Genomic DNA, 19,449 nt, shown 5'->3' with positions numbered 1-19,449 from the left:
TGGATCTTTCTGAAGCCATAACGTGATGCATAGGTTATATTTACTCAGCTTGCTTCAAACAGATCAAGATTGTTCATCTTAACCAATGGCTGGCCAGCCATAACCTGTCTGTCCTTTTAGGATCACTTCTAGGCCAACCAGCCAAGTTAGAGAAAGTGACTAGTTTGGGGTTTTGGAATGACTTGCTCATTAGGATTTTGAAGGTTTTTTTGGTTTGCCACTTGCTCTTTGACTCTTTTTTTTTTTCTTTTTGTTTGCCAGTTCCTAAATGGCATGCTTAAATTTCAAGCTATGAACAGCATTATTTCTAGGCTTAAACCAGCATTTGTGCTCTTAATTCTATGAAATAGTCCTAATGGACAGGGCCATTAGGACTATCCTCATAGGCAAGCATTTTCTCCACAAAAAAGGACTGCACAATAAGGAATAAAGACTTCAAGATGCTTGTAAAGGATATTTTTCTACTGCTACAAAAATTAGCAAGTTAAAATAATCTTTTGGGGAATACTACAAGTGCACTGTCAAACTAGCACAGGAAAAGCTTAACATGCTTTAACTTGAATGTCAATTTTAAAATGAAAACAACCATTTTAAAAACAAATTCGTGCCAAGTAATCTAAAAAGCTCAAAAAAACATGCATCGAAACTTCAACAGAAGAGAAGAAAGCCCACTAGTCTTGTACAATAGAATTAAAATGAATTAGTAGCAAAAAATGCCTGCTAATAAGCCATTTCAAATATAATTCTATTTTTCAAGTAACAGGGTTGTTCAACAACAAAACTGGATGGCAGTTGTCCAAGTAAAAACATCAGAATGAGTCAAGCATCCCAGTGCTGTGTGTGTACCAGACACTGGCATGCTCTGTGTGGAAGGAATTCAGCACAGAGCTGAACTGAATGGTTTTGCATCATCCTGCTTGAGAAGGTGTTTTGTGTGACATCATGTGTGATCAGTTTTGCACTACAGGGCCAGCTTTCAGATGAAGGGGCACCCTGGGCTCTTGCAAAGAAATGTTATTTGTGCCCACACAAGCTTGTAGGCCAGCAGCACAGACATTGGTCAACCCTACTTACAATTACCTCCCAGAATGAAAGGATAGACTCCAGATAACATTTAAGGCAGAAATTCAGAATGTATAGAGCTAGCCACTAGTTCTATGTTGGGATCACTTCAGCCTCAGAGAGATACCTATTCCTGTCCAGATTTAGGCTATTGAAGTTTCACATATAACAGATAATAATATAATAGATATTAAGGTGGGCACAAGTTCCTTCCAGCCCACAGATGCAAGGAAACAGTTTGGCACCAGCTTTATTTCTTTATTTTTTATTGACACTTCTGTTTAAGGTTCTTGTCAAGCGCTGTGATTTTTTTAGCATCAGACTTGGGTTAAATGGCAGGTGGGATAAAAACTTCAGTTCATACGGGAATCTAAATGAAAAATATCATTGTAAAATCTCCTAACATTAGTTACTCTGATTAGTTCAAGAAACCTATACAAATATAGAGACACACCAACCTGAACAGGTGACCCTACAACTCACAGCCTAAACCAAGGGTTTGCCATTGGGTTTAAGGTAGTGCTTAAGTTCTTTTCAAAAGGCTCTGCTGCTCCTGCACAATTTCCCTCTGCTAAAATCTAGCCTAACATGCAAAAATGGATACAATTACATCTGCATATTTTATTACTAATAAAGACAGTTTCTTTTCTTTTTTGTTCCTTCATATTGTTGTAGTAACGCTACATTTGCACATTCAGCAGCGCAAGAGATTTTATCCCTTTAAAGCAGTCACTGTATTCTTTATATTTTTGCAACTCCTGTCTAAAAAATGAATTTAGCTTTTGACTTCTAGAATCAAGTAACATATGGTCCTCACTTGATTTTCTTGACATCCTGAAAACTTAACAAGATGTTGCTGAAACCTCTTTAAGTTCACACTGCATGGAACACCTGCCAGGAGTGACAGGTATGTATTATGTACTGCATTATACTTGAATTCATAAATATAGTTCTTACTGAAATAACGTGCAACAAGGGGCTTTCAAAGTTGTTAAACACTGAAGCAGTGCTTCAATACATCTTGTCTGCAGAAAAATAAGTGTTCCTGCTGAGTGATCTCTTTTGTCTCATAAATTCAGTCTTTCTTTGATGCCATAGCATCAATACATGACAAATTTACTCACGCAAATGATACAACTGACTTATAATCATTAATGTATTATGAAACATGTGAAACAATCCTGTGGAAGTCACAAGTAGAGGGAAGATTATAGAACTGAAGCGTACACAGGAAACTGTTTCCAGAGTTTTTTCCCTCTTCAGTCACCCTTCATTACTATCTGACATAGAACACCTGACCTGAGTTATAAAGAAATATTTCACTATGCTCAGAGATAGGAAATAATAATAATTATGCAAAGTATTTGTTGTCTGTTTGGTATTTATTAACTAAGTGCTAACTTGCTATACCAGCATGTACCAGCATAAGGGACATTCCTTAGCCCTTAACTGCCAAAAGTCTTCAGCACTTTGCCTGCAGTTTCTTTGCAGGAAGACCATAGTTGTGCCTATTTACAATTCAATTACCTTAATGCCTAATAACTGATATTTGCACAGTGTTTGCCATGACTTGTTACTTGCACTGATTACAGAGTAATCCCACAACAAATTGTAACTCAAGTGCACAATACACATATCCAAAAATACTGTTCTCAAATTTTATTACTGAATGGCATATCAAGGTATTTTGCCTTTCTTCTACCTTTGCATTTCTCTTTCACAGGAAGGATTCCAGCTGCTCTTTGAAAACAGCCTCCCCTCTTGTTTGTCTGTGAAACACGATTAGGACTTTCTCAAGTTGGCCCAGGTCACTGGAAGTTGGCCTCTTAATGAGGTGGAGTTCTTTAAAAAAGCTATGCTGGATCAATCCTGCATTTCTCATCTGCTTTCCAGTGCCATACTGGCAATGAACACATAAGGCAGATCTTATCTCTCAAACACAAAGCCCGGCCCTAGGCAGCATGCAGACTCCTCTCAGTTGAATTATCAGCCATACAGTGCAGTCAACAGTTATTCCAAAGCCTCCTCTACTGCTCCTTCCTTCAGCCTGGCTACCTTCCCCCAGCAGCTTTCAGCTTCTTTCCCTACACAGACACTCCCTGAAGACCCTTTACATTCTTTCTCCTGAGATCACTGCTCCTGTACCTTCTGCTACCACACTTGGCCACAAGAAATTGTGTTAAGCAACAAAGCCCTGGCAAGCTGCAAGAAGTTAAGGTGACCTTGAGGACCCTATCTCCAGTAGACCTCAAAGGTGAAATACCTACTTAATAGGATTAAGTGTAAGCATGTCTAGCAACACAAACACTGGAGAGTAGCAGTGTCTGCCCAAAAACGACCACTTCTAGCACTGGACACAGTCTTAAATTAACAAGGAATGTTAGCATATGATGCTAGAATATACTTAGAGCACAGCCTTCAGGAAAAAATAAAAAACCAAAAAAATTCAAACCACGGACAGAGAGATGGAAGTTCAACACAGACTCACAGATCTTAAAAGGGTCTGTCCACTGGATGTCTTGAAGGCACTGCAAAAGTATCTTTACTGCTGAGTGTGTTTAGAGATTTTTCTTATTGCGAACAAGAGGTTTTCCACTATCATAAATAATAGAACCTCGCTTCATTCTGAAGCGTTCCAGGGGAAAAAAAATCAGTATGCATCTAATATATAATCCACTGGAGATTTATTGCATTTGAGTGACAAAATACATTCTCTTTAAAGAAAGAGATCAAGTCACAGAAGTCTGCATACCACAAGAGTGAAATTCTTTCCGCACTGAAGGGTGAAGCTCCACTTCTTAACATGCGTCACTAAGGTATCTAATGATCAGTTAAATCTCTAGAAACTAAACACATCCTGGTCTTTGCCTGACAAGCCTGGAAGCAGGCACATGATCTGGCAGTAGCTTTTTTCCAGGCACTGAGTAGTGGAAAAGGTAGGAAAAAAAACCTGCATCTTGTTGCTGTAGTACTGGAAGAACAAGCACAGGTAGTTGTTTTTCTAATCCTGTTTCGAGTTTTCCGTGATCTCTATCAATTTAACTATCCTTTCATTTTTTTCAAAAAGTCATATATCTATTACTAAATTAATTAATTACTAAATAAATTACTAAATTACCAAGTTAATAAATTAATAATGCAATTTGAAGTCGTATCCAAGACTGGCTCAACCCCAGTGCTTACATACCATAAATTTCACACTATGCATCTGCAGGGTTATTAATGAGCACAGGCCCTGGCTTCTGCAACAGGCTCCTGAGAGCAACCAACATCAGACTCTCTCTCACTTCTAGTGGCATCCAGAACTTTGCCCATGAGAATTTTGAAGATGCTTCTCAACTGGCTGATCTTGTGGCATTTGGATTATTATCAATCTTTGTAAAAGGAGGGGTAAGCAGCAAGTAGCAGTTGTATTCCTTTCTTAGGGCTCTTTAGCATTTTACCAGGGCATATTTTGGTGCTGTCTGTTGAAGCCACTCCTAAAAAGCCCTTTTAACTGGGAATTTTCAGGCTTAAGGAAACACCTTTGTAGTCAAACTGCTTATGTATGAGACCTCTCTGGCAATCCTGTCAGTAGAAGTGATAAATAAACATACCCCACAGAGAAGATACTGGAATTCAGTTTTGATAGCAAATAAGCTATTACTTATTCCTGACATCCCCTGTCATGCTGGAAGTATACATGAGAGAAGAGAAAACTAGAAAAATGCATTGGTCAGGTGATCTTAAACACAGTTTGTAAATGAGAAGGTTTCTCCATTACTGGGCTGGTATATTGTTAAAAAAATGTAATTTCTGACATGCTCTTGGGAAGCCTCCTGCTCCACAGGAGTACCAAGAGAAATGACAACATACAGTGGGAAATGCATTCTTACTCAAGTGGATAGCAGATAACATTAGAAACTGAATGAGCACAAGTAAACTCTAAGATTATTTTTCCTTTTTTTCCTTTACATATTATCGTTTGCATAGTTGACATTTAGTTCAAGTTCATAACCCCTTCAATTTTCTGCAAATACTTGTGAAATAAAACCCAAATTCCAGATTGCTGAAATGCAGTAATTTCAGCTGGCTCCATACTCTATTTGCAGGAAATACCCAAAACAAACACAACAGAGCACAAGCGTGACACGTAACAAAGGGGAGGACACTGCCACATCCATCCCTTCAACTACAAAAGCACAGCTGGTTTTCTCAGAAATTGTAGTAGAGTGCATAGTTATTGAATAATGCGGAAACAATTCCTGCTTACCCCCATGTGGACCTGAGACATAAGGTTACCCAGTCTTAAGGTTTACAGTTTTCCATATATTTTTCCATATATCTGCAGCTGGTTAAACCAGAGGCCTTATTATGCAGCTGAGCTCGGTATTGCTTGCCTGCATCACGAACTGGTGTGGAGCACTACAGCAACCAGACTAACCTCCAAAGAGATCCACCTCAGCAGTGGCAGCAGGGACAGTGGTGGCTGTCGTGGCAGCAGCTGTAGTGGTTGCAGTGTCAGTAGTTGCAGCAGCAGCTGCAGTGGGCTCTGGGGCAAACGGATCTGAAATCTGCGGCTCCGAGGTCACACCAGAAAGTGCAGCCAGATTATCTATATGCAACCATGTAATGAAGAGCAAACAGGAAAGGTAAGGGGGAAAGGCAAAGACCACATTGCTCAGCTCCAGAAAGCTGGAGCTTTCAGTGAGGAGTCTTAACATACAGAGGTCTTAGAAATCGAAAATACTACTCACCCTCTCCCAAGAGGTCTAGTGATTGTCCATTAAAATGACAGCAGAATAAAAAAACAGAGTAATTAGTAGAACTGCCAAATTGAAGATGTTCATTAGCCAAATGTTCATGCTAAATCACACGTCTAGGTTATGCCTAGAAACATAATTTCTACACTTGCTTTTCTAATATTCAGGAAGTTATTCTGACAGGACAAAGCTCATTCTGTTTAATTACCCTTCAAAGCAGGACCAGTACATCCCCAGAACTCTTCACAGATCAGGCACTAAAGCAAGGATACTTTAGCAGTGAGCAGCTTGCAAATAGTGTTGTTACTTCAGGATGTGATACATGGCATCCCTAGTCCCCAAATACATTCTGAGAGACAAACAGGTGGTGGTTCTTGGACTTGGGACAACTGCCAAGTGCTAAATAAATAAATAAATCAATAGAGCAGCTCCTCTTCAAAAGCCTTTTCTGCATCTATGATAGAGCAAACATGCTCTGCAGGAACAACTAACTCTGTTAACACTTGCTATGAGGAGTATGAATGTTGACAGCACAAGCATAAGCAGACTGGCTCTGCTCCAAGTTTGGCTCCTTAGTCAACTGCTTCTGAAAGCCAATGAAGCATCTTTAATGACAGACTTTCCTACAATTTTATGTCCTCTAAGATCACTCAGATTGAGCTCAAACACAGAGTTCTGTTTTGCCTACATAAAAATCAGCTACGAGATATAAAAACATGCAATAACTAATGACTCTGTCCTATTAAATTTTTATTCTGTAGTTAGGACAGCCTGAGCTCAGCAGCTCCCTGTTTACTAACCAGTATCTCAGTGCTGCTCCTAGATTCTTTTTACCCATAACAGGGTTATGGGTTCATCTTACCCACACTGAACAGCAAGAAGAGTCCTGATGCTCTACTGTGGATCAGCATTTGGAAGCAAAATTATTTGAGCAGGAGCAGCCCTGCCTTCACAAATTTGTCTTTATTTTTAAAACACTTATAAAAAAGGCAGCAAAACCCTACATTTTAGGTTGTTTACAATTTTCATAATTGGTTCCTTGGGCGAGCTCTACTTGAGACTGACGGCACAAGCTGAACTAAACCAAAATACCATTCTAAAAGAGCAGAACAGTACATTAAAAATGCAGCACTCTGGTATCCCATTACTGCACTCCAGGTGAATGTCAACAGCTAGACTTGAAATAAACAACTGTTGGCAAACTTGTAAGTTCTATTAGCTCAGTCTTCAATGCCTTTTTATTATTATGTTATAGAACTCAATATAGTGAAGTGACAATTATCCAGCACAACAATCTATGCTTAGTCTTAATATGGGAATTATTAAAAACAATGGGGTTTTGTACAGTAATATTAAAATAATAATACTGTTAGCAAATCCATGTTCTAAGGCACACTGTAAGGTAGTTCAGAGCAGAAATTCAAGTCAGTCTGCTTTTATATCCAAGAGTAAAAGCTCACAAAGAGACAGACTCTGACCTACTGTATGTTTTGTAATACTATAGTCTACTCTACCTGCTAAATGGCTATCTATTCTCCTTGCAGTATGCTGCAAGGCACCAAATTATCCTATCTTGATGGTCTCCTGATACCATAGAAGTGTATATTTTCAGAAGTTATAGTTCACTTGGTAGATGACATATTATGTATTCAGAAATATAGTAGTATACAACAAAATATACAGTGTACTGTACATAACCCCAAATATAATCCAAATATACTGAATATGCCATAATACATAGAATCTACACTGCCAGCAAGACTGAGAAAAGCAGGACTGTTTATTGTTGATATGTCTTAGTGCTGCAACGTGAAGTATTTGATATTCACCTTTTCCTAGCTATTCTGAACCTGTAATAACTTCAGTGCTTCTTCCAGCTTCCTCCCTCTGGTACTATTTTCTCATGAGTTCCCACATTCACTTGCTGTAGCCCAGAAGAGTAAGCAGCTCAAGTGGCAGGGATGCATGGTTACACAGCCTCCCAAAATTCCTGGGTGGAATGAAGGTCATTTTGTCCACCCTTCTGCTCAGAACAGTGCTCCCAACACCAGAACAGGTCACTCATGGCTCAGACTACTCAGGTCTTGAAAAATCTCCAGGAATGGAGAGCTCACTAGCTCACATCAGGGATCTGCCTCAGTACTGCCCTATCTTCCAGGTGAAACATTTTTATTCTGTCAGAGAGTTCAAACAAAACCAAATGAAACAAAACAAAAGCCCAACAAAACCAAAACAAAACAAAACCAACAATAACAAAAAGCAAGATTCCAGTGCAGTAACAGGTCACCATACCTGGACTGCAGCCAGCAGTAAAGCAGACAAAGCTAAGCTTACTAAGTTACCAAAATGCTATTCTGAAAGATAAGACTGAAGTGTACTTAATGAGAGTTGCAACAACTCCAGCTATAGGAAAATAATTAGCTGTCCTTTTCTGTCATGGAGTAAGACTAAGGACATTACCAGACAATTTAAAAGTTTTTAAACTTTAATTCAGAAAAATAAAAACACCTAAGTTTCAAACTATGGATGTTTTGTCCAAAAAGAAAAAAATTAAACCAAATCAGCTTTCAATTTCTATGCAAATCAATACTTTACAATATTACTGGCTATTTATTTGTATTTCTATTATTGCAGGAATGAGCAACTGCTTAAAAAAGTTAGCTCTTTCAAACATCTCAAAGCTTGTATTTCAGTGCTTGGCAACGACAAAGTAAGACAAATAGGACACAATCAAAATACTGCAGAATAATTAGTCCCAGGCATCCTAGAATAGACGACTCTCTGGTCTTGCTGTCTGGATAAGATTATCTTACTGTTAATAAAATTGACATTTGCAAGGATAAAAAAAGAAATTAATTCAACAGATTAAACTGGAATATGCAATACAGTGTCTACATGACAGCCCTAGCTATCCTCTCTTAATGAAGTGGCTGAAATACAATGTCATCTTTAATGAACTACAACTAAGAAGAAGAAGCAGCGACTGCAGAAGGCACCAGTGGCAGTATGAGCCCTGACAGCAGAGTCAGCATGACTCAGTGTTGCATTCCTGCTGGGAGCAGGCTGGTGAGTTCATTAAGCTGCCACACAGGATCCCTTAAGATTACACCACAATTGGTTTACAACTGTATAAATTAAATCACATTTACTGGCCTAATTCCTTGTTTTAACAGAACAAGAGTGAGCACTGCCTACATTTACTGTGGTCCTCCAGATCACCAGCTGTTACTGCTGCCTGGAACAACAGGGTCAGATTTCAGAGAGCTGGTTAGTTATTCCTCTTTGAAAGCAGCTAGCCCTCTACTTCTATTTCCATATTAGTATTCTAAGCACACACAGCAGACACTTTAATAAAATATGTCAAGCCTTGTCAGAGGTAATCACGCTTGCAGCAGAACTAAGTTGCCACCATTTGCTTTACAGGCATTTTTGTTTTAAAAGCTATTTTTGTTTCTCCTCCTATTGATCTGTGGCCTTTGCCCCATGAACAGAAGAGCTGGTTTCTGCCCCCACCATGCCAATAAACACACAAGCAGTTCTGGTTCTTCTGTTTTGAAGTGCCTACCCTACCTGCTTCACCTTCATCCATCCCCCTCCTGCTCACTTTTAGTCACATAATCCTGGCTCCCTCAGCTTTGCAGTCAGGCCCTTATAAGCAGCTTATACTATTATGCATATCCCTGGAAAGAAGCAGCAGCCTTGAGCTGCAGAGGGATGCCTGACTGTCAGGTCAGCAGAAGCCTGGGAGTGGGTTGGGAACATCCTGTGCTAGCAGAGAAAGAGGCAGATTCCAGTTCAGCCAGGCAAGGAGATGGAGACTGCAAGGAGGGATGCTGACAGTGAGGTTTCTCTACCTCCCCACGAGGTGCCTCCAGCAGCAGCAGCAGCAGCAGCAGCAGGAGCAGGTGCTGGAGCTGCCTGCCCAGCACCGGCAAAATCTGGCTGAAGATCCAAAAGATCACTGGATGGCTTGGAAGAGCTGCCAAGAGAAGGAAGAGAGACATTAAATACTGGAGGAATTTGTCAATTTCAATCTTTTGGGTTTTTTTTTTTTTTTTTTTTTTATGTCATGACTGGATTAAGGAATCAACCGTAGTTTGGATGAAATAGAGACTTTTTTTTCAGGCTTTAGGATTAGAGCAGTGGCCATAAGCACCTCTAGTGTAGTGAGTCCCAAGAATATGCTACAACCCAGGATGGGAACCTTAACTTACTTCCATTTCCTGATAATGGCATTGCAACAGATCTACGAGACTTAAAATTCTTTAAAAAACCCCCAAATAGCCAACCAACCAACCAACCAAAAAAACCCAAAAAACCCCAAACCCCAACCCAAATCCAACTAACCAAACCAAAAGAAATCCCACCACAACACCCAAAACAGAAAATGAAAAATTCCAGGCAGTGCCTGAAAACAGAGAAAATAACTGTTGTGACTGAAACCAGCACCATTCTACTTCCATATTTCATCATGCCATGTATGAAAGCAAGAACCCTGCATTTCCAGGCAATGAACTGGCTTTAGGTGGAAGAGGATTGGCAGAATTTCTATGGGTTAAGCCAGTCAGTTATTTATTTAGGAAACCAGTTCTTGTTTATCTAGAACATTTAAATACCAAACAATTGACTTTGGTACCTACATCAAGCTCAGTAACTCAAATACACGTTTTAACATACCTGACTGGAGCAGCTGTAGATGAAGTTGCAAAAAGATCAACTGGAGGAGATGTGTCAATAGTTTTTGCTGGAGTAGAACTAGGAGATGTAACAGTTGTGGCTGGAGAAGACTGGAGAAACATTTTAAATATACATTCAATATACCAGCATTTCTCCCCAGCCAACTCATGCACAGCCCTAGTTTTAGTTTAAGAACTAAATTTTGACATAATGTGTTTTTATCGTGAGGTATTTTCTCCTCTCAAATAATTTAAGGAAGACTAGACTAAAATTTCAGATGGCAGCAGAGCTGAGAAACCCCAAGGTGACTTCAAAGAAGCAAAAAGTTTCTACAAGGTTTATTTTAAAGGAGTCGTTTCTATAACTGTCAAACTCTTCATTTTGTCTATGGAATTAAATAGTTGTTTGTCCACAACAGCACCTCAGTACTCTAACCACAGAAATGGTGAGAGAAGAGAAATAGTTAAAAGTTTAGTTAAAAGTGTGTCTGTAAACCTTCAGAAGAGAGTTTAAAGAGCCATCAACAGTGTTCAGGGTTAAGTCCTTGGGAAGATACAAAAGACAGCTCATCCTATGACTTTTCTCCATTAGCTGCTCCAATTCTGGATAAAGATACTTCAAGTATGGCAAGGACAGACACCCAGGAGAGTATACTGCAACTCCTCTGTGAACTTGAAGACTCAAGTTACCTTGTAGAGTGTCAATTTAATTCCAAAAGACACTGTAAGCTTTGGTACAGCATCTCACATGCTAGAGATCCTTTACCTAACAACTGAAAACAAGTCCTAATTTTAGTACTGTTTGCCATTCTGACCACTTGCAAGAAGGAAAAAGAATGGCAAATTTGAAGAGATTTTCTCCTGAATTCTTCTACTGTCATCCCATCATCATAACTCTAGCAGATGGGTGTAAGCTTTCTGGACTCTCTTCAAAGCTTTAGGAAGGTTTGAGACTACCGTGGTCCCAATCCCTCATGTGCATCAAGGAAGAGGTGGTTAAAGCTGCAAGAACACTGTCTGAGCCATTATTCTCACCAAACTGCTCTCGTGAACAGCAGTTGTGGGGGGGTTACTTTTTTGTTTAGTTTTCTTTTGGTTTTGTTGTGGCTTTTTTTAGTAAAGGGCTTTTCAGAAAAAAATTTAAGAGCTTTCTCTAGAATCAAGCATTGAACCCCCTGCATTATCTTCAGAAGATTTAATTGAGTTTTTCCCCCACAGCACCCATTATGAGAGACAGCTATGGCACCTGGCAATGCTCCAGGGATACCAGGAGCTACTATTACTAACACCATAAAGCTCATTAGTTTATCTGACACTCAAACCAAGGCATTTTCACTGGCTACTCTTGCTTTAAAATAAGGTCAGCAATCTCACTACTGAAGGTCATTTCTGAAACTAAGTATATTGGATGAAAATTTTCTTCCTTTCTTCCTAGCTTTTCACATGAACGTGGGTTTAGAAGAGCCAGAACTCCTTCCTAGAAAGCTATGGAAGGAGTGAAGGACTTGGAGGAGAAATACCCTGGAGCAAGTTTCTTGGTGACATGAGAATTAAGGTGGAATGAAAGCAAAATAAAAAAAAAAAGAAGTTGAGATAAAAATATATGTATCTTTTATGCTTTCACAAGGAGAAGTCACCACATCCAGGTGTAATTCCTTAGCATCCTGACTGGCACAAGCACTGCAGCCCTTCAGAACAGTGATATGATCTTATGGGGCCACTGTTTATAAAGACATTAAAATATCTAATTTTGTCAATTAGGTGGCAAAGTCTAAAAAGCAGAATAAGAGATGGACATTTAACTCCTTACAATGTTCTAAACCATATCTAAACCATCACCTGAACAAGAATTATCTACTATAGCAACTGGCAGTATTTACCTTGCTCAGAGGAGAAGGAGCCCCAGATCTAGAAAAAAAAGGGGGTTTTCAGATAAGTACAGCTTTAAAACTACGCTTCTGATCATCAAAACTCCTGCAAAAAGACCAAAACCTAAGCATGAAAGCTTTCTGAAGATGTCTTCAGTTGCATGCCCTCTACATTTCTCAAACTTCCATGTGCCACTTTAGACAAGAAATGCAAATTTTACTTCAAATCTTAAATAAATCTTTTAAGCTAACTGGCATCAAAGGATTATTCTGCCTTTTAAATAAGCTCTACTAAATGGAGGAAACGCAGAGATGCATGCAAATATCTTGCTTTTGGGCCTACAGGAGCCAGGAGGAAAGAGTTACTGGGGCAAGATGTCACCATATTAGAAAACCATGCAACACCAGCAGAACACCACCAATACTGAAGCAACTCTCTAACATAAATCTTCTGAGGATGTGTCAGAAAATTTTCAAAGTCTACTTTCTTTTAAAGAAAGTCAGAATTACTTGAGAATAACTACATTAAAAAGTATGAAAACTGTGAGTTGGAAAGTTCAAGCTGAAAGTTCTCCCACATGCACAAAAATCACACTAACAGTAACTGACAGAGCCTTAATCATAACTTAAAATGCACGTCAGTGCATTTGTTTGCTTTCATTATGAGTTATGAAAATACTGCTACATATTTTTAGAGCTGCTTTGATCTAAGAGATGAAAGGAGGAGCTGAAGATAAGGCTGCACCAGTATTGAACTAGCATCCATCCCATAAGTTACTTGAATTGGGTAAGTCCTAGGAGCTGCAGAATAGATTAGAAGATTTCCGGATCTTCTAATCACAGAAATGACAAAAAAATAACTTAATGACTATATACAAAAGCAAAGAGCAGTTTAGCTCAACTCAAAGAAAATATCTATTTCTAAATGTTCAAGAAAATCTTTTAAAAATACATATAATCATGCCTGCAAGCAAGTGATGTGTAAAGGTATGTACTTACCCTTCACTAAATTGCAAGGATAGCAACAGTAAAAGAGAAAACAGAGGTTTAGCTTAATCCTTCCTAGACTTAGCCATAGCAAGTATCTAGTATGAAGAGGCAAAATCATTAGAAAAGAAATAGATTTTGACGATAAAAGCCTTAGCAGCACACAAATCCCCAGTTTCTTCTAGTTTTCCTCAAGCAATTTCAGTTCATTTTGGAAAGTGTCTAGTTGTTCTGTGTGCTTCCCCCACCCCCATTCATCAAAGAAAAGGTTGCCATTAAGATGACTTTGTAAAGGAAAGCAAAAGCCTTGTCTTATTTTCTAGGTAAGTGACAAAAGGAGGTTGGGGGAGGCAAACCTAAACATCAAGTAATCTCACACTGTCTCCATTAAGCCTAGGTACATGGTAGAACATATATACCTACTTGTTGCCAGGTTTTTTTCCTTCCAGTGAGTTTAGATGTTGCTCAAGGGTCTCCATGAGACTGCTGGGAGCCTTGAAAGTGAAAACAAAGATACACATCTCAATGTATTGCAGCGATCTAACCACAGCTTGAAATCCAGCAGCAACTTCCCTGAAGTCCATGATGTGCATGCTCATGCAGTTACTTTATTTACATCAGTGTGGAAACAGTGGATTTCCATGCTAGAAGTATTCAGGCAAAGCCAGTTTTTAAAAATGTATTACCACATCCAAATTTGCAGAGAGAAAATGTTTACCTCCACTATGCAGCACCTGAAGCCTAAATCCAGGATGTGCTGCTCATCATGTTTAAATCAGTGTTAAACATGCACAGCATCCACAGGGTTGATTTTAAGATTCATTGGTTCAAGGACACACTTGGTTTTGCTTGTAGTGAGATCCCTCAACATCCCCTTTCATGATCAGAGGGTTAGAAAGCACTCGCAGCCTAAACAAAAATTCCTTTCCAATGCCCCCAGAAGGAGCTACCTTTGGCTCAAGACTCCCAACATCACAAAACCTTACAGCTGTTCTCAAAATGGTACCCTGGCAGAGGTTACTGTGCAGCTAGCTTGAAGTGCAGAAAGATTTCTATTTTAGACTTCTATAAAAAACTAGGCTTTTTCAGGCATCCCTGATCTTGCGTTTTATTTTAAGCAACCTTTTTGTGGTCAGCAGCCAATACCCACAGGCACTTGCTGTTACAATGGCAGATAGAAAAAGTAGCTGTAAATGCACACTGGGCTTAGCTACTCCAGTATAAAAATAGAGCCTGGATAAGACTTGAAGATCAACAAGCAGGGAAGAAACCCCTGAGAGACACAGTAGCATATAATAATTGAATATTTCATCAGGGTTAAAAGTTCATCAGTCTCCAAACAGGGAATTCTCTTTACCAGTCTCTTTCAGATCAACCACAATTCCTGACAGCAATACCTATGATGCTTTTCATAAATAACATCTTTAATTTCAGGGCAGACATAATTATCAAACCAGTCAGTTTGTGATGCTTGGAAACAGGCAATTCTCTGCTCCTACACTGAAAAACCAGCTGGCTGGCTGAATCAGATCTCTCAGGATGCATAGCACCTGCTAGTACCAATGCACAGCTGTACAATGCACACTGCCTGCATATTGATTTCAGCATTAAATCCAGTAACTTAACATATCCAGAAATTTAAAACGCTCAAAATAATCTTAAATGACAGATTGAGTTTAAATACATCCTACATATATAAGCAGTGAAGAGACATCTTGACCTTGCTGCTTTTACAGGCATATTTATTAACTTTTAATTCATTTGGGCATAATAAGAATTGGTTAAACACAAGTGACCTAGCTGTAAGAATTCTCCAGCAAAAAGTAAAAAGTAAAAGGTAAAACAAAAAATTGCAGAGAGATTCAGACTTCTACATATTCAAAAAGGCTCTATTGTAAGATACAGTTGTGAACACGTAAGTAAAAGCTATGTTTAAAAAGAAATGTTAAAAAAAAAAGATTGCATACTGTTACCAGTTATGTCTAGACATTTTAGACAGCTTTCCAGTATATTCAAAAGCTATATTTAATATATATATTAAATTAAGCTATATTCCAGTACCTTCAAAGCTGTATTTATATAGCTTTCCAGTATATTAGCCAAATGTTTCTTAAAAGCCAGCAAGGTAATATAAAACTTATCTATCAAACAGAACTCAGAGAAGAAGCTTCAGAAAATTTCTACTCAGATGCAACAACTTGGACAGGAAATTCTATCTGGTACCCAATTTTCAACAGTAAACATCACTTAATTTCTTCTAGATACTGCTTTAACACTAGACAATCTATCAGCATTGTGCTGGAACCTTAGATATGGGTTCCCCACTAGCTACTAGGGACAAAACTGTCATACTTTAGGAAATGCCAATAAATAAAAATGAGCCAGGATTTTTAGCTGCTAAGATGCTTTCTCAGCCTCCAAAATTTTGCAGGCAAACTATAAAGTCCAAAGATGAAAACTATCAACTCAAAATACACTATTGGCATCACTTGTCTAGCTTTACAGAGTATGTACACATGGAGTGCCAACACAACCAACTTCTTGCAGAACACTACCAATTATTGCCATGGCTTGCTATAGGAGTATAGGTGTACCATTGATACTACACAGAATTATGTACCAATTGTCAGCTGAAATTCAGTTTTACTATTCACCTTTTATTTATTTCTCTCTGAAATACTCTGTCAAGGTCTCATCCATAGGCTGGACAGCAGGCTAGCCTTAGCAAGTGAGTCCCCAGCCGCCTTTGGGAGAGTACAGCTGTGAGGGACCACCTGAGCAGAGACTGAAGTGGTCAGAAGCTGGATGAGATGATCATTGGAGACCCCCTTCCTTCCAAAAGAGCAGTTCTATTCCAAAGTGCTGGCTCATGGGCTGGAAGGTAGCAGTAACCAAGGTGCTGCTGAGCAAGTGCAGCACTGACTGATGACACAGAACAGGCTGAAGCAGATAGAAGTGCCACAGAAATTTATAAAGTATATTTCATTAACTGGTTTCCAAGTGATTTCTCCTGGTTTAAGGACTGAGTTCATCACAGACTGCACTGTCTGTGAGAAAGAAGAGCCCCTAAGGTACAGAGTTAGGGGAAAACACTGCATCAGCTATTTCAAGATTAGGTCTGATACTGCACACACTGCTTTTGTCTGCTGAAAGGGTGGCCAGACTTTATAGCCCCATTGTATCTGAAATCCACAAAGATTAACAATCCCCATCTTCTCATGATGCCTCACTTTCAGAATTTTTAAGTGGTGTTTAACTGAGAGAGACACTATTCTGATATTGATTTAAACCAGGATTTCAAGAGCCTATCAAAAACTGCATGAACAAAAACTATGAGAACAGTTGGGGTGTGCAGCTGCTAAGTTGTCTGGGTTGCTCTTATGTTCCAGCTTTACTGGCACCAAATCTGCCACAGGTGAACTCTTCAGCATGGATCTCCTGTAAGTAAATATCCTCTTCACATTAAACACAAAGCCAGGCACCCAGGCCAATTTGTAAATGATCCTTAAAATGGACCAGCAGCTACAGCATGTTAGGTGGCAGGACTTCACCAACATTTGCATTCCTGCTGTGCTTTCCTAATTACAGAACTTTTATTTATTTCACAAATGCAAAAAGACTACAAGAGAAGCTTACCTGTGTAAGATCAGGGATATCACCTTTGTCAATTCCAACTTGCTGTGGAGATAAAAGAGTAAAGGTAAAATCTAAGTGCATTATTCCACTGCAGCAGGCATTAATTTTGAGTAGAACTGCTCTTCAACTATAAGGCACCCTGTCTTTGTAAAAATACTACAAAGTTAGAAAGGACATGTCCATCTTTCCAGTAGCTACCTTCAACAACCTGCAGCACTTTTTTTCCCCCCGCAAATTAAATATCCATTTAAAATAAAAGGATAAGAAAATGGAGCTTGATTTCACACACATGGACCTCATACTCTATACTGAAATACACTGGTCATATACTGCTGTCTCAGAGGAGAGCAAATTAAGGTCTCAGTCTGCCATCTTCTATTAATAGCCCTGTTGCTTCATGCTGTTTCTTCAGAGGGACTGCTAGTTCAGCTTTTGGAGAAGAAGAGCAAGCCCCACTTCACCTCTTAATCCTGAAGGAGAATCACTGTAAACCCCTGTCCAAAAAGCTGACAGGTGTCCCTAAAGTACTTTACTCCCTCAAGTTCAATATTCATATCTGAAATTACAAGCCATTAAGGAGTCTATCAGGCTTCTCCGTAGATAAGTGAATTAGCAAAGAAACAAACTTTTTATTCAGCTCATTACTACTGTCCATTATAATGAAGTATGAAACATGGAAAATGTGCACCCTGTGCCAAAGAGCCAACTACCACAAATGAGACTCCAGCAAAGGAGTTAATTAACCATGTAATATCCCTATTATCCACATAAGGGGATGATAACAAGAAGCAAAACCAGGACCATCTCACATTACAGTTAACTTAATGCTGCCTGCAAAGACTAAAAGAACAGACTTAAAAAATCTGCATGCTTCTATTTCCAATTGCTGTATTTTCCTCTAATGTTCAACCCTGTCCTAGAAGTATGCATTTACCACAGCATTTCTCAAAAATATTGGAACATTTGAAGTTATGTCATCTGTTAATTAACCAGGAGAGCTGAGTTTGGCTGCACCACAGAGACATGTAGAAGTCCTAAGCAGGCCTAACTATGAGACCTGAAGAAGCAGATCCAAGATCCAGATCCAATGGATCCAAGATCCTTTGAGACAGATGCTTAACAAGTGCAATTAATATTTTACATAGGTGCTAACAAACAAAAAATAATCACAAAATACTTAAGTGCTGGCCTCCAGAAGACTCAAAGCCACTTACCTCTGCAACTTTAAGAAACTCTGATACTCTGGTCATTCGAGTTAGAAATCGTTTGTAGATTTCAAGAGCATCTTTACATTGTCCCTTTTTCATTTCAAAAAATTTCTCTAAAGAAATAATGTGGTAAATTTCAGTTAAGATGTCTTACATTAGGTCCTATATCAGCAAGTCTTGTTTTCACAAAAATCATGTGTCAAGAATATGACACTACATTAACATTTACATTTACTACTTGGACATTAATCTAGTGGCATCTCTTGCCTAGTATAAGTTTAGAAGTTGGGCTTGCTGAGCTGCTGAAGAATTACATAGGCCATAAAATTGAACCTCAGCTAGCCACAGCGCTGCCTGTGATGTCACTTTTTTAAAGACTGAAAAGTAAGCAGGCAAAGCAGCTACTAACTTAAAATTCAAAATAATTAAGGATACATAAACACATACTAATATTTGTCCTTTTCAAATTGTCTTCACTCCGAAGAACTGTATTTTTTTTTACTTAAGTAGTCCATTTATGTCCATTATTAAACACAGGTGCCACATATTTCAACCCAAACTTACACTTCAAGTAGCAGTAGACAGTGAAATTCCAACTGAATTTTTATGCCTAACCCATTGTGTCATGCTGGTGATCACACCAGGCTGCCTGAGCTTCAGAACATGCTCACAGCCTCCTTTAGACTATGTAGGCTGATGGTAGGTAGGATTGTGGAGGGGATCCAGCTTTGGCAGTCATGCTTTCAGGCAGATCAGAAATGTTATTCAGCAGTATATAACTTCATACAAGGCTATCACATAATGTTATCACTCTCTACAGCTACCTAAAGGGAGGTTATAGCCAGGCAAGGGTTGGTCCCTTCTCCCAGGCAACCAGCAAGAAGACACAGCCAGGAAGGCTTAGGTTGGACATTAGGAGGAATTTCTTCACAGAAGGGGTAAGCAGACATTGGAACTGGCTGCCCAGGGAGGTGGTGGAGTCACCAACCCTGGAGGTGTTTAAGGAGAAACTGGATGTGGCACTCAGTGCCACGGTCTAGGTGATAACGTGGTGTACAGTCACAGGCTGGACTCAATGATCCCAGGGGTCTTCTCAACCTAATTGATTCTGTGATATATAACAAAAGAATGTGGGCATCTTAAAAATGCAAAAGCTTCTAACTTTGCAGGGCATATTACACATGCTCACACAGCACTGTACATTTCTTTAAGCACAGATATGGTCACTGTCTTTAAAGTATCTTTTTTAAGGACATGTGAAGATCCAGCC

At 39.1% G+C, this 19,449-nt stretch overlaps 1 protein-coding gene across 1 annotated transcript in view; it reads right to left on the bottom strand.

Annotated features, from left to right (window-relative positions):
* The window catches only part of SNAP91 (synaptosome associated protein 91), a 63,246-nt gene that overhangs the window by 18,470 nt on the left and 25,327 nt on the right, over positions 1-19,449 (bottom strand). The window contains exons 8-16 of the mRNA XM_058021172.1: positions 18,186-18,292; positions 16,972-17,013; positions 13,759-13,829; positions 13,348-13,353; positions 12,361-12,388; positions 10,482-10,591; positions 9,659-9,783; positions 5,799-5,813; positions 5,486-5,656 (exon numbers count right to left, since the gene is read on the bottom strand). Coding sequence (XP_057877155.1) covers positions 5,486-5,656; positions 5,799-5,813; positions 9,659-9,783; positions 10,482-10,591; positions 12,361-12,388; positions 13,348-13,353; positions 13,759-13,829; positions 16,972-17,013; positions 18,186-18,292 — 675 coding nt within the window. The remainder of the gene's footprint in view (positions 1-5,485; positions 5,657-5,798; positions 5,814-9,658; positions 9,784-10,481; positions 10,592-12,360; positions 12,389-13,347; positions 13,354-13,758; positions 13,830-16,971; positions 17,014-18,185; positions 18,293-19,449) is intronic.

The sequence above is a fragment of the Melospiza georgiana genome, chromosome 3 (assembly GCF_028018845.1).
Source record: "Melospiza georgiana isolate bMelGeo1 chromosome 3, bMelGeo1.pri, whole genome shotgun sequence".
NCBI classification, from domain to species: domain Eukaryota; kingdom Metazoa; phylum Chordata; class Aves; order Passeriformes; family Passerellidae; genus Melospiza; species Melospiza georgiana.
This window is presented reverse-complemented; position numbering and strand designations above follow the sequence as displayed.